Source organism: Mastigoproctus giganteus, chromosome 5, assembly GCF_048544385.1.
Source record: "Mastigoproctus giganteus isolate SK-2022 chromosome 5, ASM4854438v1, whole genome shotgun sequence".
In the NCBI taxonomy this organism is placed as follows: Eukaryota; Metazoa; Arthropoda; class Arachnida; order Uropygi; family Thelyphonidae; genus Mastigoproctus; species Mastigoproctus giganteus.
The window spans coordinates 180,207,685-180,231,624 of NC_143579.1; the positions used below are offsets into that span (position 1 = coordinate 180,207,685).

At 38.3% G+C, this 23,940-nt stretch overlaps 1 protein-coding gene across 1 annotated transcript in view; it reads left to right on the forward strand.

Moving 5' to 3' along the window:
* Positions 1 to 23,940, forward strand: part of LOC150085886 (monocarboxylate transporter 9-like) — a 79,132-nt gene that overhangs the window by 27,153 nt on the left and 28,039 nt on the right. The window contains exon 2 of the mRNA XM_090374283.1: positions 11,142 to 11,285. Coding sequence (XP_090230409.1) covers positions 11,142 to 11,285 — 144 coding nt within the window. The remainder of the gene's footprint in view (positions 1 to 11,141; positions 11,286 to 23,940) is intronic.

Consider the following 23,940-nt stretch of genomic DNA (forward strand, 5'->3'; position numbering starts at 1 on the left):
CCCCTTCTATTGCCATCACTAATGGTGCTAAAAATTTAAAAATCACATTAGCTATACGTTATTCGATGGTGTATAATAATTTTCCAACAGTGTATAATAAGCTACAACCTATAGCATATTATACACAGTTGGAAAGAGCTCATAAGTAGGTTTAAAATATAATTTTAAAATATTTTTAAAATTAAAAATGGCGGCACCAGACAGGAAAATGTGAGTAATTTTCGTGGCCCCCCTCTATTGCCATCGCTAATGGTGCTAAAAATTTTAAAATCACGTTAGCTATGCGTTATTCAATGCTTATCAAGGGAAAACAATTCCAATTGAAATCTATCATTTTACTTTTTTGTGTTAAAATTAAAAAAACAATTTTTTATTGCATAGTGCGTGCTTCGATAGCACGCACTATGTACTAACTATGTACGCACTATGTTCGACAGCGCTTCTTTGTACTAAGTAACTCTCCTTTTGATGACAAAAAGGTTGCTAAAACAGTTAGTTAATAATTCTATAAAGGTCATTTATAAATTTTTTGACGAGAAGTATTTTTTAACAATTTTCAAAGTTGGAAGTTGTCGCCGCAAGGAGGTGCTCAGAGAGGCGGTGGCGGAGAGGCACCTGCATGGAGTCTTGCACGGCCCTCACCAGCCAGTTGCTTCTCCCCAAGACTTTAATCGCTTCTCCAGGAAGAAGTCAGTCGCTTCTCCCACCCTTGTCATTCACAACCACTGGAAAGACTCAAATAGACAACGTTTTCGTTAGTTCCTCAGTTTTAGGCCAAGCTGGGGTACTAGAAACTTTTCATTTACCTTTATGGTAAGTGAAATATTTGATATACTACACTAACAACCATTCATGACTACGGACCCTTCATCCTGAGTGCCCGGCACTCAGAAGTTGCCAGATTTATTTACTTATTTTACTCACATTTCACTTATTTTTTTATATATACATCAATAATAAATTTATGCTTAATAAACTGTGTTAATATGCTAAATTTGTTGTTCTTATTCCAAAAACATTACTACTAAAGTAACAATATCGGAAAAAAAAAAAACTTTTTAGAGTACTTTTCATATCCTTTTAATTTTCATTTTTCCTGTTAGCAAAGAATGAGCACCGGCACCTATTTTTTTTTTACAAAAAAAGCACTGCTTCTACCCATATGCAGTACTTTACATTTGTCAATGTTAAACTTCAGTTCCCACCTCTCAGCCCATCTGCTCAACTTTTCTAGATCCTGTTGCAGTAGCATACTGTCATCAGTGACATTAACAACCCTGCCAACTTTCGTATTGTCTGCAAACTTAGACATTAAGCCTGATATACCATCATCAATATCATTAATAAATACAGAAAACAACTGACCCAACACTGAACCCTGGGGGACTCCACTAATAATATTACTCCTTGAAGAGCATTATCCGTTTATTACCACTCTCTGTCTTCTCCCACTCAACCATCCCTTTATCCATAGCAGCAATTTGCCTCCAATGCCACACTGCTCCAACTTGTGCAGCAGCAAAGTGCAACCGTATTAAAAGCCTTGCTAAGATCCAAATATGATATCAAAATTATTCTTTGCTGTTGTTGTTGTTATTTAGTTTTTAGGAGCATTAGCAACTAAGGCCATATTGCTCCGGGATATGCGGTGGTCATTCCCTGACCTTTCCGCATCCTCCGTATTTGGTTATTCTTTGCGCCCAATGTGAGCACATCGTAGTATCCAATCAAATTGGTCAGACAAGACTTACCCTTAACAAACCCATGCTGTGTCTGAACTATAACTGAAGTCCTGTCTAGATGATCCTGCAGTGCTTCTTTAACCAGTGCCTCCATTACTTTTCCCGGAACAGAAGTTAAACTAAGAGGTCTGTAATTACTTTTCGCCCTTTGATCCTCCTTTATGAATCGAGGTCACATTTGCACAACTCCAGTCCATGGCTACCTCCCCTGAGTCCAAGGAAGCTCTCATAATTATGGCTAAGGGTTTGCTTACTTCCTCTGTTGTTTCCTTTAATAGAACTGAATAGAACCCATCCACCCCAGATATCTTCGTTATGTTTATCTTCAACAATTTCTCCTCCAATTTGCTCTGAGTTATTACAAAATCATTTAGCTCACTGCTAGAGTTTAATACACCTCTGGCATTCCCCTCCCTGAATAACTCCTCACATGTAAATATAGATGCAAAATACTCATTCAGTTTGCTAGCTACCTGAGCAGGATCATTAACAGTTGAACCATCAACATCAAGTTTACCAATCTGATTCATCACCTTCCTTCTACAGTTCACATAAGTACAGAACTCTTTGCTGTTTTTCTTTGCATCCTATGCAAAAAAAATTAATTTCTGGTAATCTGCCTTTGCCTGCCTAACCCCCTTGGTGACTAGATTATAGACCAGCTGATATCTACCATAGGCTTCACTGTCACCTAATAATTTATATGTAACCCATTCATTTTTCTTCTCTGCCACATGTCTTATTAGTTCATCTGACATCTGTTTAGGCCTAAACCTTGAACAATATTTCTTAGTTGGTATGAAAACCTAGTAGCTTCCAAGATTAATTCTTTGAATGCTTCCCATTTTGAATTTTCTGTTGATAACGTCATCAGTTCGTCCCACTATATAGAATTTAAAAACTGGCTCAGACCATCATAGTCACCTTTACGAAACAGAAATTCTTCTCTTTACCTCTGATGGTAGTTACCTCTTTGGGTAAATCCCACATCAGCACACTGTGATCACTGCCACCTAGTGGTTCCTTTATCTGCAGATTCTTAATGCATGAAGAATCACTGCTGATAATCAGATCAAGAGTATTACTCCCTCTGGTTTCCTCTCGAACATGTTGCTGTAGAAAACAATCCTCCGATAAGTCTACAACCCTATTGTTAGCGTGCGAGTGACCAAACTACAAGTTCCGGTTAATATCGGGAAAGTTAAAATTCCCTATAAAAAGACATTCCGATTTACTGGCCCACTCAATTTCTCTGTTCAACTGATCGTTGTACTAATCAGAGTCATTAGGCCTATAACACACTCCTACTGTAATTTTTTTCCCCCCCAAGTGTTTATGTCACATCAAACAGGCTCAACATTGCACTGTCCATCCATATCAAGTGGCATCACTTCCTTAGATTTTGTGTTTCTTAACTAAAAGCATAACCCCTCCTCCCTTCCTGTACACATTGTACTCCCCAAATTCCAATTCTACATTCCTTAAACCTGTGTGACGCCATGTCTCTGATAATCCAACAATAACTGCCTTTGATGTTTTGACCAATGCCTCAAATTCATCAAATTTATTTACCAAACTCTTAGCATTGTTGTACATGCATGTATACATGCACCTGTTCCTATTCTTAGCTACCCTAACACAGCCTAAGTATTTACTTGTTTCGCGATGACACCCAGCAGTCGCTGAAATCGCTTGCACCTTGTTTTCCAGGCTGCAGCTCATTCCAGTAGAAGTAGTGCAAGAATCACTTTCACCTCTGCCAGCAGTTTCTATTAGTCTGTGTATCCCTCCAAGCTAGCAGTTTTCAACCCACCTAACACTTCCTTGATAACATCAGCAAATATTCTTGTGCCCTTTCTATTTAAGTGTATCCCATCCCTGTAGAAGCAGTCTCTCTTGTTAACAAGCACAGACCAGTCTGAGAAAAATTCTACCCATGAGCCTTGCACAGTCTCTCCAGGGCCGAATTGATTGACAAAGCTCTCATCATATACTCCCTCCTATCATGTCTGGGCAGAATTGCAGACACTTTCAAATTCAACCCTAACTCGCAGATTTTTTTCGACATTGAGCTGTACTTGTTAAGTAATTCCCATTGTCTCCTACTCTTAATATCATTAGTGTTGACATGTACAACAATATCACCTTTTGTGCTCTTAAAAGCTGATATCTGCTCTACAATATCATTAGCCTTTTCCTCTGGCAGGCATGCAGCCAAAATCACTTCTACTTTGAAACGAATTTTGGACAACAGATCTGGTCCTGTTCCACCTATCCTTTTTGCACAATATATTCTCCGTTTCCCTGACAATAGAGTCATTCAATGACAATAGTCTTGGCCATTCAATTTCCACTTGAATTGAAAAGACCTCATTTATCATCTTTTTGCCTTAGATCCACCATTCTGTCTGAACTGACATACTCACTCACAATCCAACATATAATTGACTGGCCTCTCTATAATAGGGTATATTGCAATGCATATTCCTATCAAGGCATGCAACCAAAATCACTCCTACTTTGAAATGAATTTAGGACAACAGATCTGATATTGGTGCAATTTTCACTTTCCTTAAAAAGGTACAATGCTGTGACAGAATTTGATGCTAAAAGTCTACATAATGCGCACACACACCTCTCTTTTAATGGTACCTTGTGTTTGCCAAACATCATGTGTAAGTAACTACATTTCATGTTTGTTTAGTGGCCCCAAATTTGCACCATGTTCAATAAAGCCCACATAGTCCTTTGTGTAGGGACCGGAATATTGTTGCCTTACAGGTGGGTAAAGGTCAGTGTACTTGAATAAATTGAACTATATTCAAAAAGCTTTATCTTTATTGCAGGATCAGCAGGTCCTGTGATTGTGAGGATTCTCCCATTAAAATGAGGTCTATTATTGAGGATTCTTTCATTAGAATCCGTGGCAAATGAATTAGTTTATGCGTGGTTTATTCATAAGGAAAAATTAGTAAATGTGTTTGCTCGAAGCTTCATGCAACATGGTTTTTGATACCCTCGGTCTATGGTTTGACAAAAACACACAAACTAGGCACCCTTTGTGTCTGTTGCTTGTTATGAAACCCTGTCATACAAGCTTTCCAAGCATATTGCCGGTTTGCTTTCACCACATATTGGTAAAACAGACCGTTGTTAACAGTAGTGTTCATTTCCTGCAGATCAATAAGGGTTTTAACATCTTGGAGAGCAAGGTCATTGTTTCTTTTGACGTGGTCTCCCCTTTTACATCTATTCCAATGCGACCAGTGATTGATTTTGCTAGGTGACTGTTGGATAGGGATTCCACACTGAAAGAAAGGACCTCTCCCTCTCTCTTAATAATATCTGGGATGCCTTAATATTTGTTTATCATGTTCAGTAATTCCTTGTACCAGCTTATGTATGTTGTACAGCTATGGGTATCCCATTCAGTGCTCCCATATCTAATATTACCAGAGGCCTTGGAGGAAGACATTTTTTAATCTGCCAGTGCCAATTAGGCTCTGGCAAAGATATATGGGTGATGTGTTTGTAGTCATTCACTGCAAATCAGAGGCGCTGCTCTCCAATATCTCAATTCTTTGTCTTCTTATATCTCCCTTACTATGCAGTTAAGAGTTGATCATGCTCTTCCATTTCTATATGTCTTAGTTCGTATATAGGTAACCTATATGCTAAGGACAGTTCACCAATTATAAGTTGGCACTTGCCCCAGGACTGTATAGAATGGCACACGAGCATTATTTAGTCAAGCATAGTCCCACTGTGATTATGCTGCTGATAACAATGCCAAGATCTCTAAGATTAGGGCTGATTTGTCTAGGTGCAGATGTTCCCCACATGTTTTGGATAGATTTAAGTTATATGGTAATAATTCTGTTTCACATTTGTATTGCAGTAGTGAGTTTATTTCCACTGCTTATATTTCCCACTATCTGGGCATATCTGCACGTCTTTCTGGAGTGTTGTGGCACAACAATATTGGTTGTTGTGTTCAGCTCTTCAGCAGGAAGCTGCAGTCAGTGGTTTCCGAGGTTAAAACTCATTCCTTTGCTGCAACATGTCGATTTTGTTTATTGGATCACATGCCTGGATTGCAAGGTACATTATATTGGTAAGTCAGATTGGAAGCTTTGCTATTGCTTCTTGGAACATGAGGGGCTATTCCTCAGGCCAACTTCACTCACAAATTATTGGTATAAGCAGTGCATTAATTGTAACCTGTGTTCCAAAATTGAAATTTTGAATCAGTCACATGATTCTTGTCATTGCTCCTGGTTGGAAGTGCTCCATATAGCTATAGCAGCTTCCAACATTAATTGCAGTTGTGAAATATGCATACACTCTATTATGGAAGTGGTTATTTCCAGCATGATGAAAGATGGCAAGCTTATAACGTGGTAAATGTATTTCAACCTACTTACACAGGCTTATGTTTTCTACCCCCCCCCCCACCTTTTGTTTCACTGTTCACATTCTGCATTGGTTTGCGTAGCACATGCTTATATGTTGCACCTCTGAGGAATATAATGTATACTCCCACCTAAAAGTTTAAATCGCAGCTGCGACAGCAGTTTTTGTTAATTTTTTTTACGAAATTAGCTATGACAGTGTAAGGTTTAATATAAAAAACAACACACTACAAAGTATTTTAAGTTTTTTTTATTAAGCATTGAAAAAGTTACAGCAAAAAAATATTGAAATGATTAATATTAAGAACTACAGTGGGACCTCAACTTCCAATGGCATCGACATCTGATATTCTCAGGAACCGATTTACCTGCCATACAATCTTTTATTTTAAGAACCAATGATATTTGCAGGAACCAATGGCTTTCCAATATAGCTGGAACAATACATTGGTAGAAATTTTCAGTCGCGTTGCACACGGAACATCATTCGTACGATTATTCTCAACCAATTAGCATCTTTGATATTGTTCAACAGAACATTCCTGTGTGTTACAGTACTTCAAACAGTTTTGGCATAGTAATAAGAAGGTCTGGGTTACAAGATATGTCTTCAGTGAATGGACCCTTGAAGTTTTCTGTCCTTCAGTGAAGAGTTAGTTATCTTGCAAAAAATAAGCTTCCTGCGAAGGCATTGCTCTTGCTGGCTAATGCGCCAGGCCATGATCCCGACCTTGTTCAATCTCGAGGCACAATTTTACTTTGTTAAAGTCAAATTTTTGCAACCCAACATCACTCCTCTGTTTCAACCAATGGATCAGCAAGTGATTGCAAACTTCAAGAAAATCTATACCAAGAAAACGTCTGCAAGTTGCTTTGCAGCGACCTCTGTTGAAAATGCTGTCACCCTCAAAGATTTTTGGAGGTCAAAGTTAAAGATCCTAGACTGTGAGGCCAGTCATAAGCTCTTGGAATGATGCTTTCACCAGATGCTTCAATTCAGCCTGGAAAAACATCTGGCCTTTAATCATCCATAACTTTGACTGATTTGAAGAGGATGGTGCTTTGACAAATGAAATTGTCACTCTTGGTAAATCAATGGAAAGGTTGACGAAGAGGGTGTGGAGGACCTTATTGACACTCGTGGGTATGTGATAGTGACAGAGGAGCTACAAGGGTTGAAGAGTGACACTGGAGAGGAAGAGGAAGACATCCAAAAAGTGTCAGCTGAAGAGTTGAAGACTCATTTCTTGTTGTGAGCATTTAAGAGAAGTGGTAAAAAAACACCCCAACATTGAAAACACTGAACTCATGATGTGCAAAATGGAAGACAGTTATTTCTTACTTCAGAAGACTACAAAAAAGTCATTAAAAACAGTCCACTTTGGACAGTTTCTTTGCCAGTAGCAACAAAAGACAAAGACACATGACATTTGATCTAATCCCACCACCACTGTCACCATTGATCTCATCAGCCCTGCACTTCACTAAGTTAAATGCTAATTTATTGTTTAGTTTTTATTTTAAAATGTTTTATAACTATTTATTAAATAACCTTTATAAAACACTCATTTTTAATGTAAAAATCAAGAATAACATAAGAAATACCTATTTTATGTGTTGTTGGGGTCGCCTGGCAAGAGTTTGGAACAAATTACAGGAAATCAATGTATTATTGGTTTCAACTTATGATATTTTCAATGTACAATGTTTTGTGGAACAAATTACCATCGGATGTTGGGGCCCCACTGTATACTGATTTTATTTTATCAAAATATCCTCTACGAGATTTTATAACTGCCTAACACAGACATGGCATTCTGCCAATTCATTTTACAATAGTGTCCTGACTAACATTATTCCAAGTGATCTGCAAAGTTTCCTGTAAATTTTATGAAAATGGGCAGATTTGACAGTCTACAGGATCCCATAAAAGCTCTATTGGGTTTAAGCCAGGCGATTAGGGTGGCCATGCCGTAATTTCCAGTACTCCTACTATTGTTTAGTTGTTAAAAAGTACCTGCATAGCTTAGAGCTGTTCTTCAGATCATTGTCTTGTTGTAAATCATTTGTCCTGAAAAAGGCCTCTGAGGTTGGGTAAATTCATATTTTAGCATTAAATCAGCTCATACACCAACCATAAGAATAAGTATTTACTGTAACTAAAATATTTACAAATTAAAATAAAAATAAATATTTACAAAAACTGCTATTATATTAAATTAAATTATATACATGTGAAAAACATTAAAACTGTGATAAAATTCTTGAGATAAAATACACTAAAATAAACTGGATTAAAAGCGATAAAAATCTCTGTTTTTTTTATTTTACAGAGATTTTTATCGCTTTTAATCCGGTTTATTTTAGTGTATTTTATCTCAAGAATTTTATCACAATTTTAATGTTTTTCACATGTATATAATTTAATTTAATATAATAGCAGTTTTTGTAAATATTTATTTTATTTTAATTTGTAAATATTTTAGTTACAGTAAATACTTATTCTTATGGTTGGTGTATGAGCTGATTTAATGCTAAAATGTAAATCATTTGTCTTGTAAATCATTGACCATTGTCTTGTTGTCAATGCTATTCCAAGGCTGTTCAATAAGAATGATCATGCATTTTTTTCACAACATACCTTTATTAATCATTCATATTTTGATGGTCCTTTTCGAAGTAGTTCCCATTTAATGAAATGCAATTACTCCAATGTTTCTGCCATTCTTCGAAAACATGCATTTCAGTATTGCCTCTAATGTCTGGACAACTTCTGACAACTGGAAATGTTTTTCTTACAGTTCCTTCTTTAAATTTGGAAATAAAAAAAAATTATATGGTGATCTTCCCTCACAATTACAGAAACAGTGGTTATGGTTTCTGTGTTGACAGCAATGGTTGGAGCTCCGTGCCCACCAATTTTTGCGATTGAATCATGTCCATCTTTAAAAATTCTAAACCACCAGCAAGCTGTGCTATATGGAAGTGTAGATTCACCATAAGCCCCTTTTAACATTTCATACTCTTCATGCGGATGTTTTCTTCAGATGGAAACAAAATTTGAGAGCAACATGTTGTTCCTCGCTTGTCATATCCATTGTTATGTAGGCAAAATGAAACATGTATAAACTTGACGGACTGTCAAGGTCACACTGTACACATGAGTCAACTGTGCCGTTGCTATGTAATACAACTTGGTTTAGTCTTAAATTCTACAGCTCAGCTAGAAATAGGAAGGAGTATGGTTATTCATGAAGAATTATTGAACAGCCTTTGCATATATTGCTTCACTAATTAGCATTAGTAGAGGCATATGATACAAGAAAGCAAGCTTATGCAGCATCAACCAAAAAAAAAAAAAAACACTTCCATTTCACCCCTCTGTTCATTCGAAATACCTGTCCAGCTGAGCCTTAAATTTATTTAGGCTATCAACTTCCACAACAAGGGATGGAAGTCTGTTCCACCTACTCACTGGCTAAAGACAAATTTCTGCACATCTGTCTTACCTCAATCTGAATTTATGCCCTCTCAGGTGATTATTCTGAGCAAGAGGAAGAATCCCATCGGCATTGAGCATGCTCAAACCATTCAAGGCTTTATACACCTCTATCAGATCACCTCACCGGTGCCTAGTTTCCAGACACTCTAATTTGCAAAACTTAAGCCTTTCTTTGTAAGAGTAACCCTTTGTTCCATTCACTAATCTTGTTGACCTTCTCTGTACTCATTCCAGCAGCTCTACGTCCTAATCTGTAATCCCTTTCCCCATTGATCCAGCTTGGCTTAATGAGGGTTTACTGTAATTATGAAAGCATCTCTGAATTCAGGGAGGTCCCCATACATTGACAATATACAACTATCTCTTATCCACAAAGGGCAATATGAGTAATTACAGACTGATAAACTCAACTTCTTTTCTAGGGAAAATAATGGAGTCAGTAGTTAAAGCAGTATTACAGGATCAGCTTGACAAGAATGCAGTTATATGTGGAAATCACAGTATGGATTTAAGAGGGGGATCCTGTCTGGCCATTCTGATTAGCTGCTATAAATGTTATTGAATAAAGGAAAGGGATGTGCAAAAACACAGCACAATATAGCCTTAGATGCTGTCTTCTGATATCTCCGAACAGATGGTTTTGCTGGAAATTAGGAGATGCAAAAATCAGCCTTGAGAATGTGGAATTTGTTATTACTGGCACATAAGCAAGAGAAAGCACTGGAATACAGTATTCAGCCACTTCACTACTGCTACCTTCATTAAAAAACTAGCATTAGATTAGAGCAAATGATATTCTAAGTTATATGTGAAAACAGTAGATGTATATATTCTGCTTTCACATATAAATTTAGCATTTACTCTAGAGCAGGTATATCCAACTTCTGAGCCTCATGTGGTTCAGTCCTTAGCTGCCTATATAGTCATGGGCTCCATGACAGTGTAGGCAGGCCTAGTGTTATGCCCCCTCCATACCCAAATTAAAACTGCCTCAAAATATAGTTTCAAATTGACTTTTCAAAATATCATTTTTATTTATATTCAATTTTTTTTTTCATAATGATGTTTTATTATTATTTTTGATGTTTTGTTTATCCTTTTCAGTACTGAACAATATTATTACAACCAATTAATTAGAATGTTATCAGTGCCACATTATAATTAGCATTGTCATTTGAATTTAATTATTAAATGTAAAAAATAAATAAACTAAATACTCAATGAATAGAAATTAAATCCAATCTCAAAAATTATATAAATAATGGTAAGGAACTATTCTTGCAGCCTGTGATACTATGCAATTTTCACCATTGCATTTTTTTTTTTGGCACCTAGCCAAAAAGAATGTTGGATGCCCTTGCCCTAGAATGCAGTACCAGTCTTAGAAGATTCTATATATGTAATTACTCTCATAATTATTTAGAATACTTGCATTTCATAATTTTTGAGGTGTACAGAAATTAAATGATGACTTTTGTTTTGCAGCTCCAATATCAGGATACCTCTGCAGTTACTTCAGTGTAAGAACCATTACTTTATTGGGATGTTTGATTTCCTCCCTTTCAGTTTGCCTCTGTTACTTTGCTACTGACATATATTATATAGCTATCTTTTATGGAATAGGACAAGGTAAGACACGGTTAATGTCTGTTTTAAATAAGTTCCGACTCACATCATTTCTTGCACACAGTAATACATTAAAGAGTTATACAATATTCTATCACTGTAATGTAAAACTAGATGCTTTTGCAAACTGGATGACTTACAGGATATGCACTATTCCCAGTACTGATGAAGTATAACATGAATATTGATATTTGATGAACATTTCCAGGCTTGTATTGTATACTGTTAAAGAAAAACTGGGCAGAATAATTTCCTGGAATGCAGTTATATAGAAAAATTAGTATGTTAGCATTAGCATTAGTAGAGGCATATGATGCAAGAAAACGAGCTTATGCAGCATCAGCCAAAAAAAAAAAAAAAAAAACCACTTCCATTTCACCCCTCCGTTAGTTCGAAATACCTGTCCAGCTGAGCCTTAAATTTATTTAGGCTATCAACTTCCACAACAAGGGATGGAAGTCTGTTCCACCAACCAACTACCCGTTCGCTAAAGGCAAATTTCCGCACATCTATCCTACATCTTTCTTTCCTCAATCTGAATTTAGGTCCTCTCAGGTGATTATTCTGAGCAAGAGGAAGAATCCCATCAGCATTGAGCTTGCTCAAACCATTCAAGGCTTTATACACCTCTATCAGATCACCTCGCCGGTGCCTAGTCATCAGACACCGTAATTTTCAAAACTTAAGCCTTTCTTCATAAGAGCAACCCTTTGTTCCATTCACTAATCTTGTTGCCCTTTTCTGTACTCATTCCAGCAGCTCTACATCCTTCTTGAAATGAGGCCTCCAGACCTGTATACAGTACTCAAGGTGTTGCCTGACCATTGCCTTATACAAAGGAATAATCACCTCCTTATCCCTGCTAGAAAAATTCCTGTATATCATTGACAAGACACCATGAGCTATTCTTACAGCCTGTCTGCATTGCTCAGAGAACTTCATATCTGCCTGCACAATTACCCCTAGGTCCTTTTCATTCTCTACCACTGTGAGTGTACCATGGAGTTGATACATTGCTGTGGGGTTGCTGTTTCCCATATGTAGTACTTTACATTTGTCAATGTTAAACTTCATTTGCCACTTCTCAGCCCATCTGCTCAACCTTTCCAGATCCTGTTGCAGCAGCATAGCGTCAGTAGTGTCCTTAACAACCCTGCCAACCTTTGTATCGTCTGCAAACTTGGACGCTTGATATACCATCATCAAAATCATTTATAAATACAGAAAACAATAATGGACCCAACACTGAACCCTGAGGGACTCCACTAATAACATTAGTCCACAATGAGCAGTGTCCATTGATTACCACTCTCCGTCTTCTCCCACTCAACCATCCCTTTATCCACAGCAGCAATTTGCCTCCAATGCCACACTGCTCCCATTTGTGCAGCAGTCTTCCATGTGCAACAGTATCAAAAGCCTTTCTAAGATCCAAATATATAATATCAAAGTTATTCCCTGCATCCAGTTCTTTTGTGACTGCATCATAGTATCCAATCAAATTCGTCAAGCAAGACTTTCCCTTAACAAAACCATGCTGTGTCCAAGCTATAACTGATGTCTTGTCTAGATGATCCTGGAGTGCTTATTTAACCAGTGCCTCCATTAAATTTCCTGGAACAGAAGTTAAGCTCACAGGTCTATAATTACTTGTGTCAGCCTTTGATCCTCCTTTGTGAATTGGGGTCACATTTGCACATCTCCAGTCTATGGGTACCTCCCCTGAGTCCAAGGAAGTTTTAGCATTAGCATTAGCATTAGTAGAGGCATTTGATGCCAAAAAGCAAGCTTATGCAGCATCAGCCAAAAAAAAAAAAAAAAAAAAAACCCACTTCCACTTCACCCCTCTGTTCGTTCAAAATACCTGTCCAGCTGAGCCTTAAACTTATTTAGGCTATCAACCTCCACCACAAGGGATGGCAGTCTGTTCCACCAACCAACCACCCGCTGGCTAAAGGCAAATTTCCACACGTCTATCCTACATCTGTCTTTCCTCAATTTGAATTTATGCCCTCTCAGGTGATTTTTCTGAGCTAGAGGAAGAATCCCATCAGCATTGAGCATGCTTAAACCATTCAAGGCTTTATACACCTCTATCAGATCACCTCGCTGGTGCCTAGTCTCCAGACAATGTAATTTGCAAAACTTAAGCCTTTCTTCGTAAGAGCACCCCTTTGTTCCATTCACTAATCTTGTTGCCCTTCTCTGTACTCGTTCCAGCAGCTCTACATCCTTCTTGAAATGAGGCCTCCAGACCTGTATACAGTACTTTAGGTGTGGCCTGACCATTGCCTTATACAATGGAATAATCACCTCCTTATCCCTGCTGGAAAAATTCCTGTATATCATTGACAATACTCCATGGTGCTACTCTTGCAGCCTGTCTGCACTGCTCAGAGAACTTCATATCTGCCTGCACAATCACCCCCAAGTCCCTTTCATTCTCTACCACTGTCAGTGTAGTACCACAGAGTTGATACGTTGCTCTGGGGTTGCTGTTTCCCATGTGTAGTACTTTACATTTGTCAATGTTAAACTTCATTTGCCACCTCTCAGCCCATCTGCTCAACCTTTCCAGATCCTGTCGCAGCAGCATAGTGTCAGTAGTGTCCTTGACAACCCTGCCAACCTTTGTATCATCTGCAAACTTGGACATTAAGCTTGATATACCATCATCAATATCATTTATAAATACAGAAAACAATAATGGACCCAACACTGAGCCCTGAGGGACTCCACTAATAACATTAGACCACGATGAGCAGTGTCCATTCATTACCACTCTCTGTCTTCTCCCACTCAACCACCCCTTTATCCATAGCAGCAATTTGCCTCCAATGTCACACTGCTCCAATTTGTGTAGCAGTCTTCCATGTGCAACAGTATCAAAAGCCTTTCTAAGATCCAAGTATATAATATCAAAGTTATTCCCTGCATCCAGTTCTTTTGTGACTGCATCATAGTATCCAATCAAGTTGGTCAGGCAAGACTTCCCCTTAACAAAACCATGCTGTGTCTGAGCTATAACTGAAGTCTTGTCTAAATGATCCTGCAGTGCTTCTTTAACCAGTGCCTCCATTAATTTTCCTGGAACAGAAGTTAAGCTCACAGGTCTATAATTACTTGTGTCAGCCTTTGATCCTCCTTTGTGAATTGGGGTCACATTTGCACATTTCCAGTCCATGGGTACCTCCCCTGAGTCCAAGGAAGCTCTCATAATTATGGCTAAGGGTTTGCTTACTTCCTTTGCTGCCTCCTTTAATATAACTGGATAGATCCCATCCACCCCGGGTGCCTTTCTTGTGTTTATCTTCAACAGTTTCTCCTCCACTTTACTCTCAGTTATTTGAAGATTCTGTAGCTTACTGCTAGAGTTGAATACACCTCTGGCATTCCCCTTGCTGAATAACTCCTCATGTGTGAATGTCGATGCAAAATATTCATTTAGTTTGTTAGCTACCTGAGCAGGATCATCAACAGTTGACCCATCAATATCAAGTGGACCAATCTGATTCATCCCCTTCCTTCTAGAGTTTACATAAGTAAAGAACTCTTTGCTGTTTTTCTTTGCATCCCTTGCCAAGGATTTCTCGTAATCTGCCTTCGCCTGCCTAACCTCCTTTGTAACTTGGTTGCATATCAACTTGTATCTATCATAGGCTTCTGTGTCATGTGTTAATTTGTAAGTATCCCATGCATTTTTCTTCTCTGCCATATGCCTCATTAGTTCATCTGACATCCATTTTGGCCTAAACCTTGAACAATATTTCTTAGTTGGTATGTAAAGCCTAGTAGCTTCCAAGATAAGTTCTTTGAATGCTTCCCATTTTGAATTTGCTGTTGGTAACATCATCAGTTGGTCCCACTGTATAGAATTTAAATATTGTCTCAGTCCATCGTAGTCGCCTTTACGGAAGCAATAACCCTTCCCTTTACCTATAATGGTAGTTACCTCTTTCAGTAAATCCCACTTCAGCACACTGTGATCACTGCCACCTAGTGGTTCATTTATCTGCAGATTCTTAATGCATGAAGAATCACTGCTGATAATCAAATCAAGAGTATTACTCCCTCTAGTTGCCTCCTGAACATGCTGATGTAGAAAACAATCATCCAATAAATCCACAAAAGCCCTGCTAGTGTGTGAGTAACCAGCCCCCAAATTCCAGTCAATATCTGGGAAATTAAAATCTCCCATTATAAGACTCTCTGATTTACTGGCCCACTCTATTTGCCTGTACAGTTCCTTATTATACTCATCAGAGTCATTAGGCCTATAGCACACTCCTACTCTCAATTTTGATCTCCCAATGCTTATGTCACACCAAACTGACTCAACACTGCACTGTCCAGCGATGTCGACTGGCTTCACTTCCTTAGTTTTTATGTGTTTCTTAACTAATAGCATAACCCCTCCCCCCTTCCTATCCTGTCTATCCTTTCTGTAGACGTTGTACTCCCCAAATTGCAGTTCTGCATCCCTTATATCTGTGTGACACCACGTCTCTGATATCCCAACAATATCTGCCTTTGATGTTTTGAGCAATACCTCAAATTCATCAAATTTATTTACTAAACTCCTAGCATTGGTAGTTCTCATAATTATGGCTAAGGGTTTGCTTGCTTACTTTGCTGCCTCATTTAACATAACTGGATAGATCCCATCCACCCCAGGTGCCTTTCTTGAGTTTATCTTCAACAATTTCTCCTCCGCTTTACTCTCAGTTATTACAAGATTATCTAGCTTACTGCCAGAGTTGAATACACCTCTGGCATTCCTCTCACTGAATTACTTGTCATGTGTGAATGTCGATGCAAAATATTCGTTTAGTTTGTTAGCTACCTGAGCAGGATCATCAACAGTTGAACCATCGATATCAAGTGGACCAATTTGATTCATCCCCTTCCTTCTAGAGTTTACATAAGTAAAGAACTCTTTGCTGTTTTTCTTTGCATCCTTTGCCAAAGATTTCTTGTAATCTGCCTTCGCCTGCCTAACCTCCTTTGTAACTTGGTTACAGATCAGCTTATATCTATCATAGGCTTCTGTGTCACATGTTAATTTATATGTATCCCATGCATTTTTCTTCTCTGCCCTATGTCTCATTAGTTCATCTGACATCCATTTAGGCCTAAACCTTGAACAATATTTCTTAGTTGGTATGTAACGCCTAGTAGCTTCCAAGATAAGTTCTTTGAATGCTTCCCATTTTGAATTTGCTGTTGGTAACATCATTAGTTGGTCCCGCTGTATAGAATTTAAATACTGTCTCAAACCATCATAGTCGCCTTTATGAAAGCAAAAACCCTTCCCTTTACCCCCGATGGTAGTTACCTCTTTGAGTAAATCCCACTTCAGCACACTGTGATCACTGCCACCTAGTGGTTCCTTTATCTGCAGATTCTTAATGCATGAAGAATCACTACTTATAATCAGATGAAGAGTATTACTCCCTCTAGTTGCCTCCCGAACATGCTGATGTAGAAAACAATCATCCAGTAAATCCAGAAAAGCCTTGCTAGTGTGTGAGTGACCAACCTACAAATTCCAGTCAATATCTGGGAAATTAAAATCCCCCATTATAAGACTCTCTGATTTACTGGCCCACTCTATTTCCCTGTACAGTTACTTATTATACTCATCAGAGTCATTAGGCCTATAGCACACTCCTACTCTCAATTTTGATCTTCCAATGCTTACGTCACACCAGACTGACTCGACACTGCACTGTCCAGCGATGTCGACTGGCTTCACTTCCTTGGATTTTGTGTTTCTTAACTAATAACATAACCCCTCCTCCCTTCCTGTCCTGTCTATCCTTTGTGTACACATTGTACTCCCCAAATTCCAGTTCTGCATTCCTTATATCTGTGTGACACCACGTCTCTGATATCCCAACAATATCTGCCTTTGATGTTTTGAGCAATACCTCAAATTCATCAAATTTATTTCCCAAACTCCTAGCATTGGTGTACATGCAAGTATACATGCACCTGTTACTATTCTTAGCTACTCTAACACAACCCATGTGTTTACTTGAACCGCAATTACTCCCAGCAGTCACTGAAATACCCTGCATCTTGTTTTCCAGGCTGCTGCTCATTCCAATAGAAGCAGTGCAAGGATCACTTTCACCTCTGCCAGTGGCTACTGTTAATATATTAGTCCTTGTATCCCCCCAAGCTGGCAGTTTTCCGACCCACCTAACACTGCCTTGATAGCATCAGCAAATATTCTTGCACATTTTCTATTTAAGTGTATCCCATCCCTGTAGAAGCAGTCTCTCCTGTTAACAAGTACCAACCAGGCTGAAAAAAATTCTACCCCTTGAGCCTTGCACAATCTTTCCAGTGCTGAATTGATCGATGTTAATAGATGAAACAGATAGCTCTGTTAATTATTGGTGAGATATATTGAAAGGGGTTAGCCCTCGAAGAAGTTCCTTTCAATGTATCTATATATCAATAATTAGCTACATAATCATTATTGTATTATATATTTATATATTATTACTAATTATATGTTTATTTTCAGGGTATGGCATTGTAGACCTACACATGGATATCTTAGTATTTATAAGTTATTTTGACCTTATGGCCCACCCATCTATGTTAATAGATGAAAGTACTTTGCAGTTATTCATTGGTCACTAAATGGACTCTGTCTTTGCAAGCAGAATATACTTGGTTAAAATACTGGCTGACATGGTTCTTGTAAAACACAATGAGAATGTCATTATTTGGATTGACTTTGAAAGCACAGGCAGTTAAATTTCACAAATTTCGTTCAATTATATATATGCTCTACTCTTTACAGGCATTATTCCAATGAAAAAAAAAAATATATATATATATATATATATATATAGTTATAATCATAAAAGTATAATATGTACTATATGGATGCTGAATATGTATATAAACATAACAATATACAGCGGGTCATAAGGCCAAAATAACTTATAAATACTAAGATATCTTGTGTAGGTCTACAATGCCACACCCTGGAAATAAACATATAATTAGTAATAATATATAAATATATAATACAATAATGATTGTAGCTAATTATTGATATAGAGATACATTGAAAGGAACTTTTTTGAGGGCTAACCCCTTTCAATATATCTCACTAATAATTAACAGAGCTATCTATTTCTGATTGCTATCTTTTTCTGCTCTATTTGACCAGCCAGCACTGCAGTCATCCAATTCTGCACCCTCCTCCTGCAATATTTTCTTAAATGTATATATATGTTCACAGCTTCTCTGATTTTGGCTTTAGAAGTATTCCATAATTCAAATGCATTCACCATCTCTTGGCAATCCATCCAGTTCAGAGATGGGACATAGCACCTTAAACTGTCAAAGTCCCCTCTTCTGAAGTTAAAACTCGTGCCTTTACCTTTAACTAGTGCAATGTCTTCCTTCATCTTCTAGCTGATGATTGCATGATCACTTCCTGACAGTGGTTCCTATATTTAAGCCCTCTGATGTCATCTGGATCATTAGTAATGATCAGGCCAAGAATATTCTCATCCCTGGTACTTCTCACGTACTTGACATGCCATTTAAATGAAACAAACAAATTGCTTTGTTTAAGTCAGAGAGGAACATCACCATACTTACTGCACAAGTGAGGATAATAGGGCTAGAATTATTAGCTGGCTTGACCTATTGAGGTTTGTGTTTTCCAGAAGTTTGCAATCCAAAAGTTCTTTTTCATTAATTTTATCTTTCAAAACTTTTGAATTATAAACTGGATTTAAACATAAGTCAGTGGCACTCACTAGTGATCACTTGTACTTTTCAATTTGGTAATTCTGTAAAATGCTCATATGGTTTTTTCACCACTTTTAACCTCTTCTCTAAACAGACTTGCAAAAGTTTTCACTGTTCTGTGTGTTTAGTTGTGCATTTAACCAAAGAACATGTGTCCACATGCTTCAAAATGGCATGCATCAGTTTTACCACTTCATTCTAAATGGTAGTAAATGTCCACCAAATATTCATCCCCTTTCATAAGATGGCAAGTAGCTTCCTTTTTAGTACATAAATTAATAATTTGGAAAATTAAATGCACAGGGCATAATCCTTATGGGTTTTGATAATTAACTATATAGTATCGGTGTAAATACACCATAGTTAACCCATATATTTAAACTACGTATGTAGCGTAGAGGGCATCGTTTTAATTGTATCTCATAATGCGGTTGCCTTCACAACGAGATAGCTACTATTGCATTACTTCAAATAAATAACGCTTCTCTAGTAAAGAAGACTACTGTTATTTATTTTCAGCAGTACCACCACCCAGACGATCGTTTCGAAGCTGTACGGCTTCATCATCAGTCGGCGGGCAAGTAATGCAATAGTAGCTATCTCATTGTGAAGGCAACCACATTATGAGATACAATTAAAACGATGCCCTCTACGCTACATGCATAGTTTAAATATATGGGTTAACTATGGTGTATTTACACCGATACTATATAGTTAATTATAAAAACCCATAAGGATTATGCCCTGTGCATTTAATTTTCCAAATACATTACCACCACACCCTTTTGGCATCTCTCATAATGTGAATATAACTTTGCAACTGTGATGGCTTGTTGTATTACCTGGGTACCTGCCCGCCCACAGAAGAAGCTGCACAGCTTCGAAACGATTGTCTGGGTGGTGGTACCGCTGAAAATAAATAACAGTAGTCTTCTCTACTAGAGAAGCGTTATTTATTTGAAGTAATGCAATAGTAGCTATCTCGTTGTGAAGGCAACCACATTATGAGATACAATTAAAACGATGCCCTCTACGCTACATACGTAGTTTAAATATATGGGTTAACTATGGTGTATTTACACTGATACTATATAATAAATTAATAATATAACAAGGCTAGGCTATTACCAACAAGTTCTCAATCTGCTCTTTTTTTAATACCCTTGCTACTTTGGCTTACCATAACAAGCGCATTATTAACACTTAGCATATGGATTTTTTAAAGGAATCCCAATATGCCTTCAGATTGTTCTGAAGAAGATATTCAGTGACATACCCTAGGTACTTTCCAATGGGAGCAAGATGTTTTTGATTTGGTGTTTTTTTTTGTTAGGAAAGGTCACCATAATGGGATGTAGCTTGTAATCACTTTCTTTACTGCCATTTGTAGCAATTGTGCGTTGGTCAATCACATACTACCAAGACTTTTGCCGATTGATTAGATAACTGTTTTGTACAGCAGTATGTTAGAGAGGGAACAATATTCTTTATTTGATTATCAGCAATGATTCTTCATGCATTAAGAATCTGCAGGAAAAGACCTACTGAGTGGCAGTGATCACAATATTGGAGTTACTTAAAGACATAACTACTGTCAAGGGTAAAAGGAGAGCTTTTGCTTTTGTATGACTACAGTGGTCTCAGACAGTTTTTAAATTCTATGCAGTAGGACCAACTGATGATGTTACCAACAGCAAACTCTAAATGGAAAGCATTCAGGGAAGTAATTGTAGCAACTATCAGTCTTTTCATACCAACTTAGAAATACTGTTCAAATCATAGACCTAAATGGACGTCAGATGAAAAATGCAGGGGATGCATGTGTTGTTGTTCTTGTTGTATTGAGGGTTTTTGGGACAGGGGCCTCCTGGGCCATGTTGTGTCTGTTAATGATTTACTTATGACTGGATCTTTTATATTATGATTATCAGAGAGGATTATATAAATTTATGTATTTTCAAGTAGTGAAACATTGCGTCAATTTCTGCATTATTCAAAAATGTGTAATAAATGTAAAGGTTCCTGCAAATTGGACAGATAACAAAAACTGAATTTCTGGATACTTCAGGATTGAAGGCATTCTATTCATGGTCCTTGAGGTTGTCACAGACATTCTCTCAGATATGCCAGATAAGCTATACTTGCTACCTGGGAGTCTAAAACGTTGATGGAACTGATATTGGGTTGACTCAAGTCAAGTGGACCCAATTTCGGTGAAGTCCGGCCAGTCTGTGACAGCCAAATCCTCTGCTTGCACATTCACAATAGTGAGACTGTTGTGAATGTGTAACCCTAGGTATAACCTCCATGCACAAGCACACTGTGGGTGACCATCGAGGTATGAACCAACGTAAACAGGGGTCGAGATGTGGCACCCACACCACATGGAAGAATGCCACCCCTCTGTGTTATCAGGCAATACTAGGTGGTAGATGACTCTCATCAACCAGTGCAATACCACCACTTTGCTTATTGGAAGCTTGAAGTGGTGGAACCCATGTTTAGTCTCCAGAGCTAAGTTCCAGTCAACCCTTCCCCATCTCTTCCATTATGCAGTATGACTGATGACTTTTGAGGTTATGATGAACATCATGGCGAGATCCAATGTTCCTTATATTTCGAGGGTACAGCTCTAAAATGGTGTTCGCAGGCTGCCCGCTAGATAGTACACCGGACTGAACCTATTGGTAACTCTTTAGGAGGCTTCCCGATCAGCTAGTGTATAATCTTGCTACTTCTACTCTGTCAGATAACGACTGGAGGGAGTCTGAGTAGTGTGTATGTGGGGGCATTGTCGAGGCCACATTATGTCAAGCATCTGTGTATATTCTTACCATGTGTAGGCCATATCCAAAAATTTCATTCCTTCATACAGCAGTCCCTGCCCCCAACTTTTCTTACTATTGAAAACACCATGAATTGTCAAACTAATAGAGCAAGTTTATCTGCAAAAAGATCTAAACCTCCCAAACACTTCCTAGTTCATTTCTCAAATATACATGGTCTCAATTCTAATCTCAACGATGTCCATTTCCACTTGCAGTCTGGCGCCTCCGTAGCCAGGTGGGAAGGAGCAGCAGTGCGTAGCACACGCTTCTTGATTAGACCGGGGTTCGAGCCGTCACCACCAAATACGGAGGATGCGGAAAGGTCAGGGAATGACCACCGCATATCCCGGAGCAATATGGCCTTAGTTGCTGTTGTTGTTATTTGGTTTTTAGGAGCATTAGCAACTAAGGCCATATTGCTCCGGGATATGCGGTGGTCATTCCTTGACCTTTCCGCGTCCTTCGTATTTGGTGGTGACGGGCTCGAACCCCGGTCTAATCAAGAAGCGTGTGCTGCGCACTGCTGCTCCTTCCCACCTGGCTACGGTGGCGCCCTCCTTAGTTGCTAATGCTCCTAAAAACCAAATAACAAACAAACAAACAAACAAACAAACTTGCAGTCTGCCAAACCCCATGTACTTTTTCTGACAAAATCTCAGTTATCGGTTGATTCAACCACTGCTCATATCAGTTGCTCAAATTATTCGCTGTATCATTCCTTTTGCCTCAAAGGTGGTACTTGTGCATATGTCCATTCCAGTATTCCCTGTCAGAGACTTGGTAATCTGGAATCTCCTCTGGCTTAAAATCTCTCTACACCTCATTCTGTGAAATTCATCTGCTGTCGCTACCATTCTGCTAACTCCAGTAATCACTTGGAGCTCCTTGACTTCCTCTCTTTGCAACTTGACTTTCTCCAGTCCAACTTTTCTAACAGTGAGGTAATTTTCCTTGGTGATTTTAATGTTCACAATTCCAGCTGGCTTCCATTCTCTAGTCACACTGACCCAGTTGGTCGAGATGCTGAAGCTTTTGCAATTACTAATGATCTTGCACAGACTGTTCATTTACCTACAAGAATACCAGAAAATCCTAACCATACAGCCAACACGCTTGATCTTTTTCTCATAAACAACCCTTCTAAGTACATGGTCGAAGTGATTGGTCCTTTAGGCACCTCCGATCACAACTTGGTGATTGTCTCTTCTCCAATGGAGCCTTTACCTCATGGATATTCCCAACCTCATATTGTTTGGCATCACAAGAATGCAAAATGGCATGACCTGCGAGATTTCGTTTCTTCTTTTCCTTGGTCAGATTACTGTTTCAAAACTTCTGATGTCAACGTTTGCTCAGATCGTGTCAGTGAAATTATTCTTGTAGGAATGGAATCCTTTATTCCCCACTCCACTTTAAAATCTCGTCCTTTATCTAAACCTTGGTTTTCCAATAAATGTGCTAAGGCTGTTCAAGAGAAGAATGTTGCATATCGTAATTGGCTTGTTTCCAATTATTCAGTTTCATTTTCTGCCTACACCAAAGTCCGCAACAATTGTAAAGCAGTTATTAATCAGTCCAAACTAGATTTTGAGCAGCCTAAGAGTAGAAAACTTGCTTCTTGCCTTAATGGTAGCTGAGTATTCTGGTCTCTTGCAAAAGCTATTGGCTGCAATTTTTGCCCATCTCTGCTCCCACCTCTGTCCAAACCGGTTCTGTTGTTATTTCAGCCAAGGATAAGGCAGACCTGACAATGTACCATTTTTCTTCCAACTCATGTATTAATGATCTTGGTAAAACACCTCCCACCTTTCCAAAACACGCTCCATTTAATCCTGCTGTGGTCTTCCGTCAAAAGGATGTCAGAACGATTTTGACGAATCTTGATGCTAAGAAAGTTCCAGGTCCTGATGATATTTCTCCACTTGTTCTCAAAGCCTGTGCTCCTGAACTTACTCATGTTCTTTGCCGCCTTTTTTCACTTCTTATTCCAAAGGTGTTTTTCCTTCTGCTTGGAAATTTGCTCATATCGAGCCAGTTCCTATAAAGGG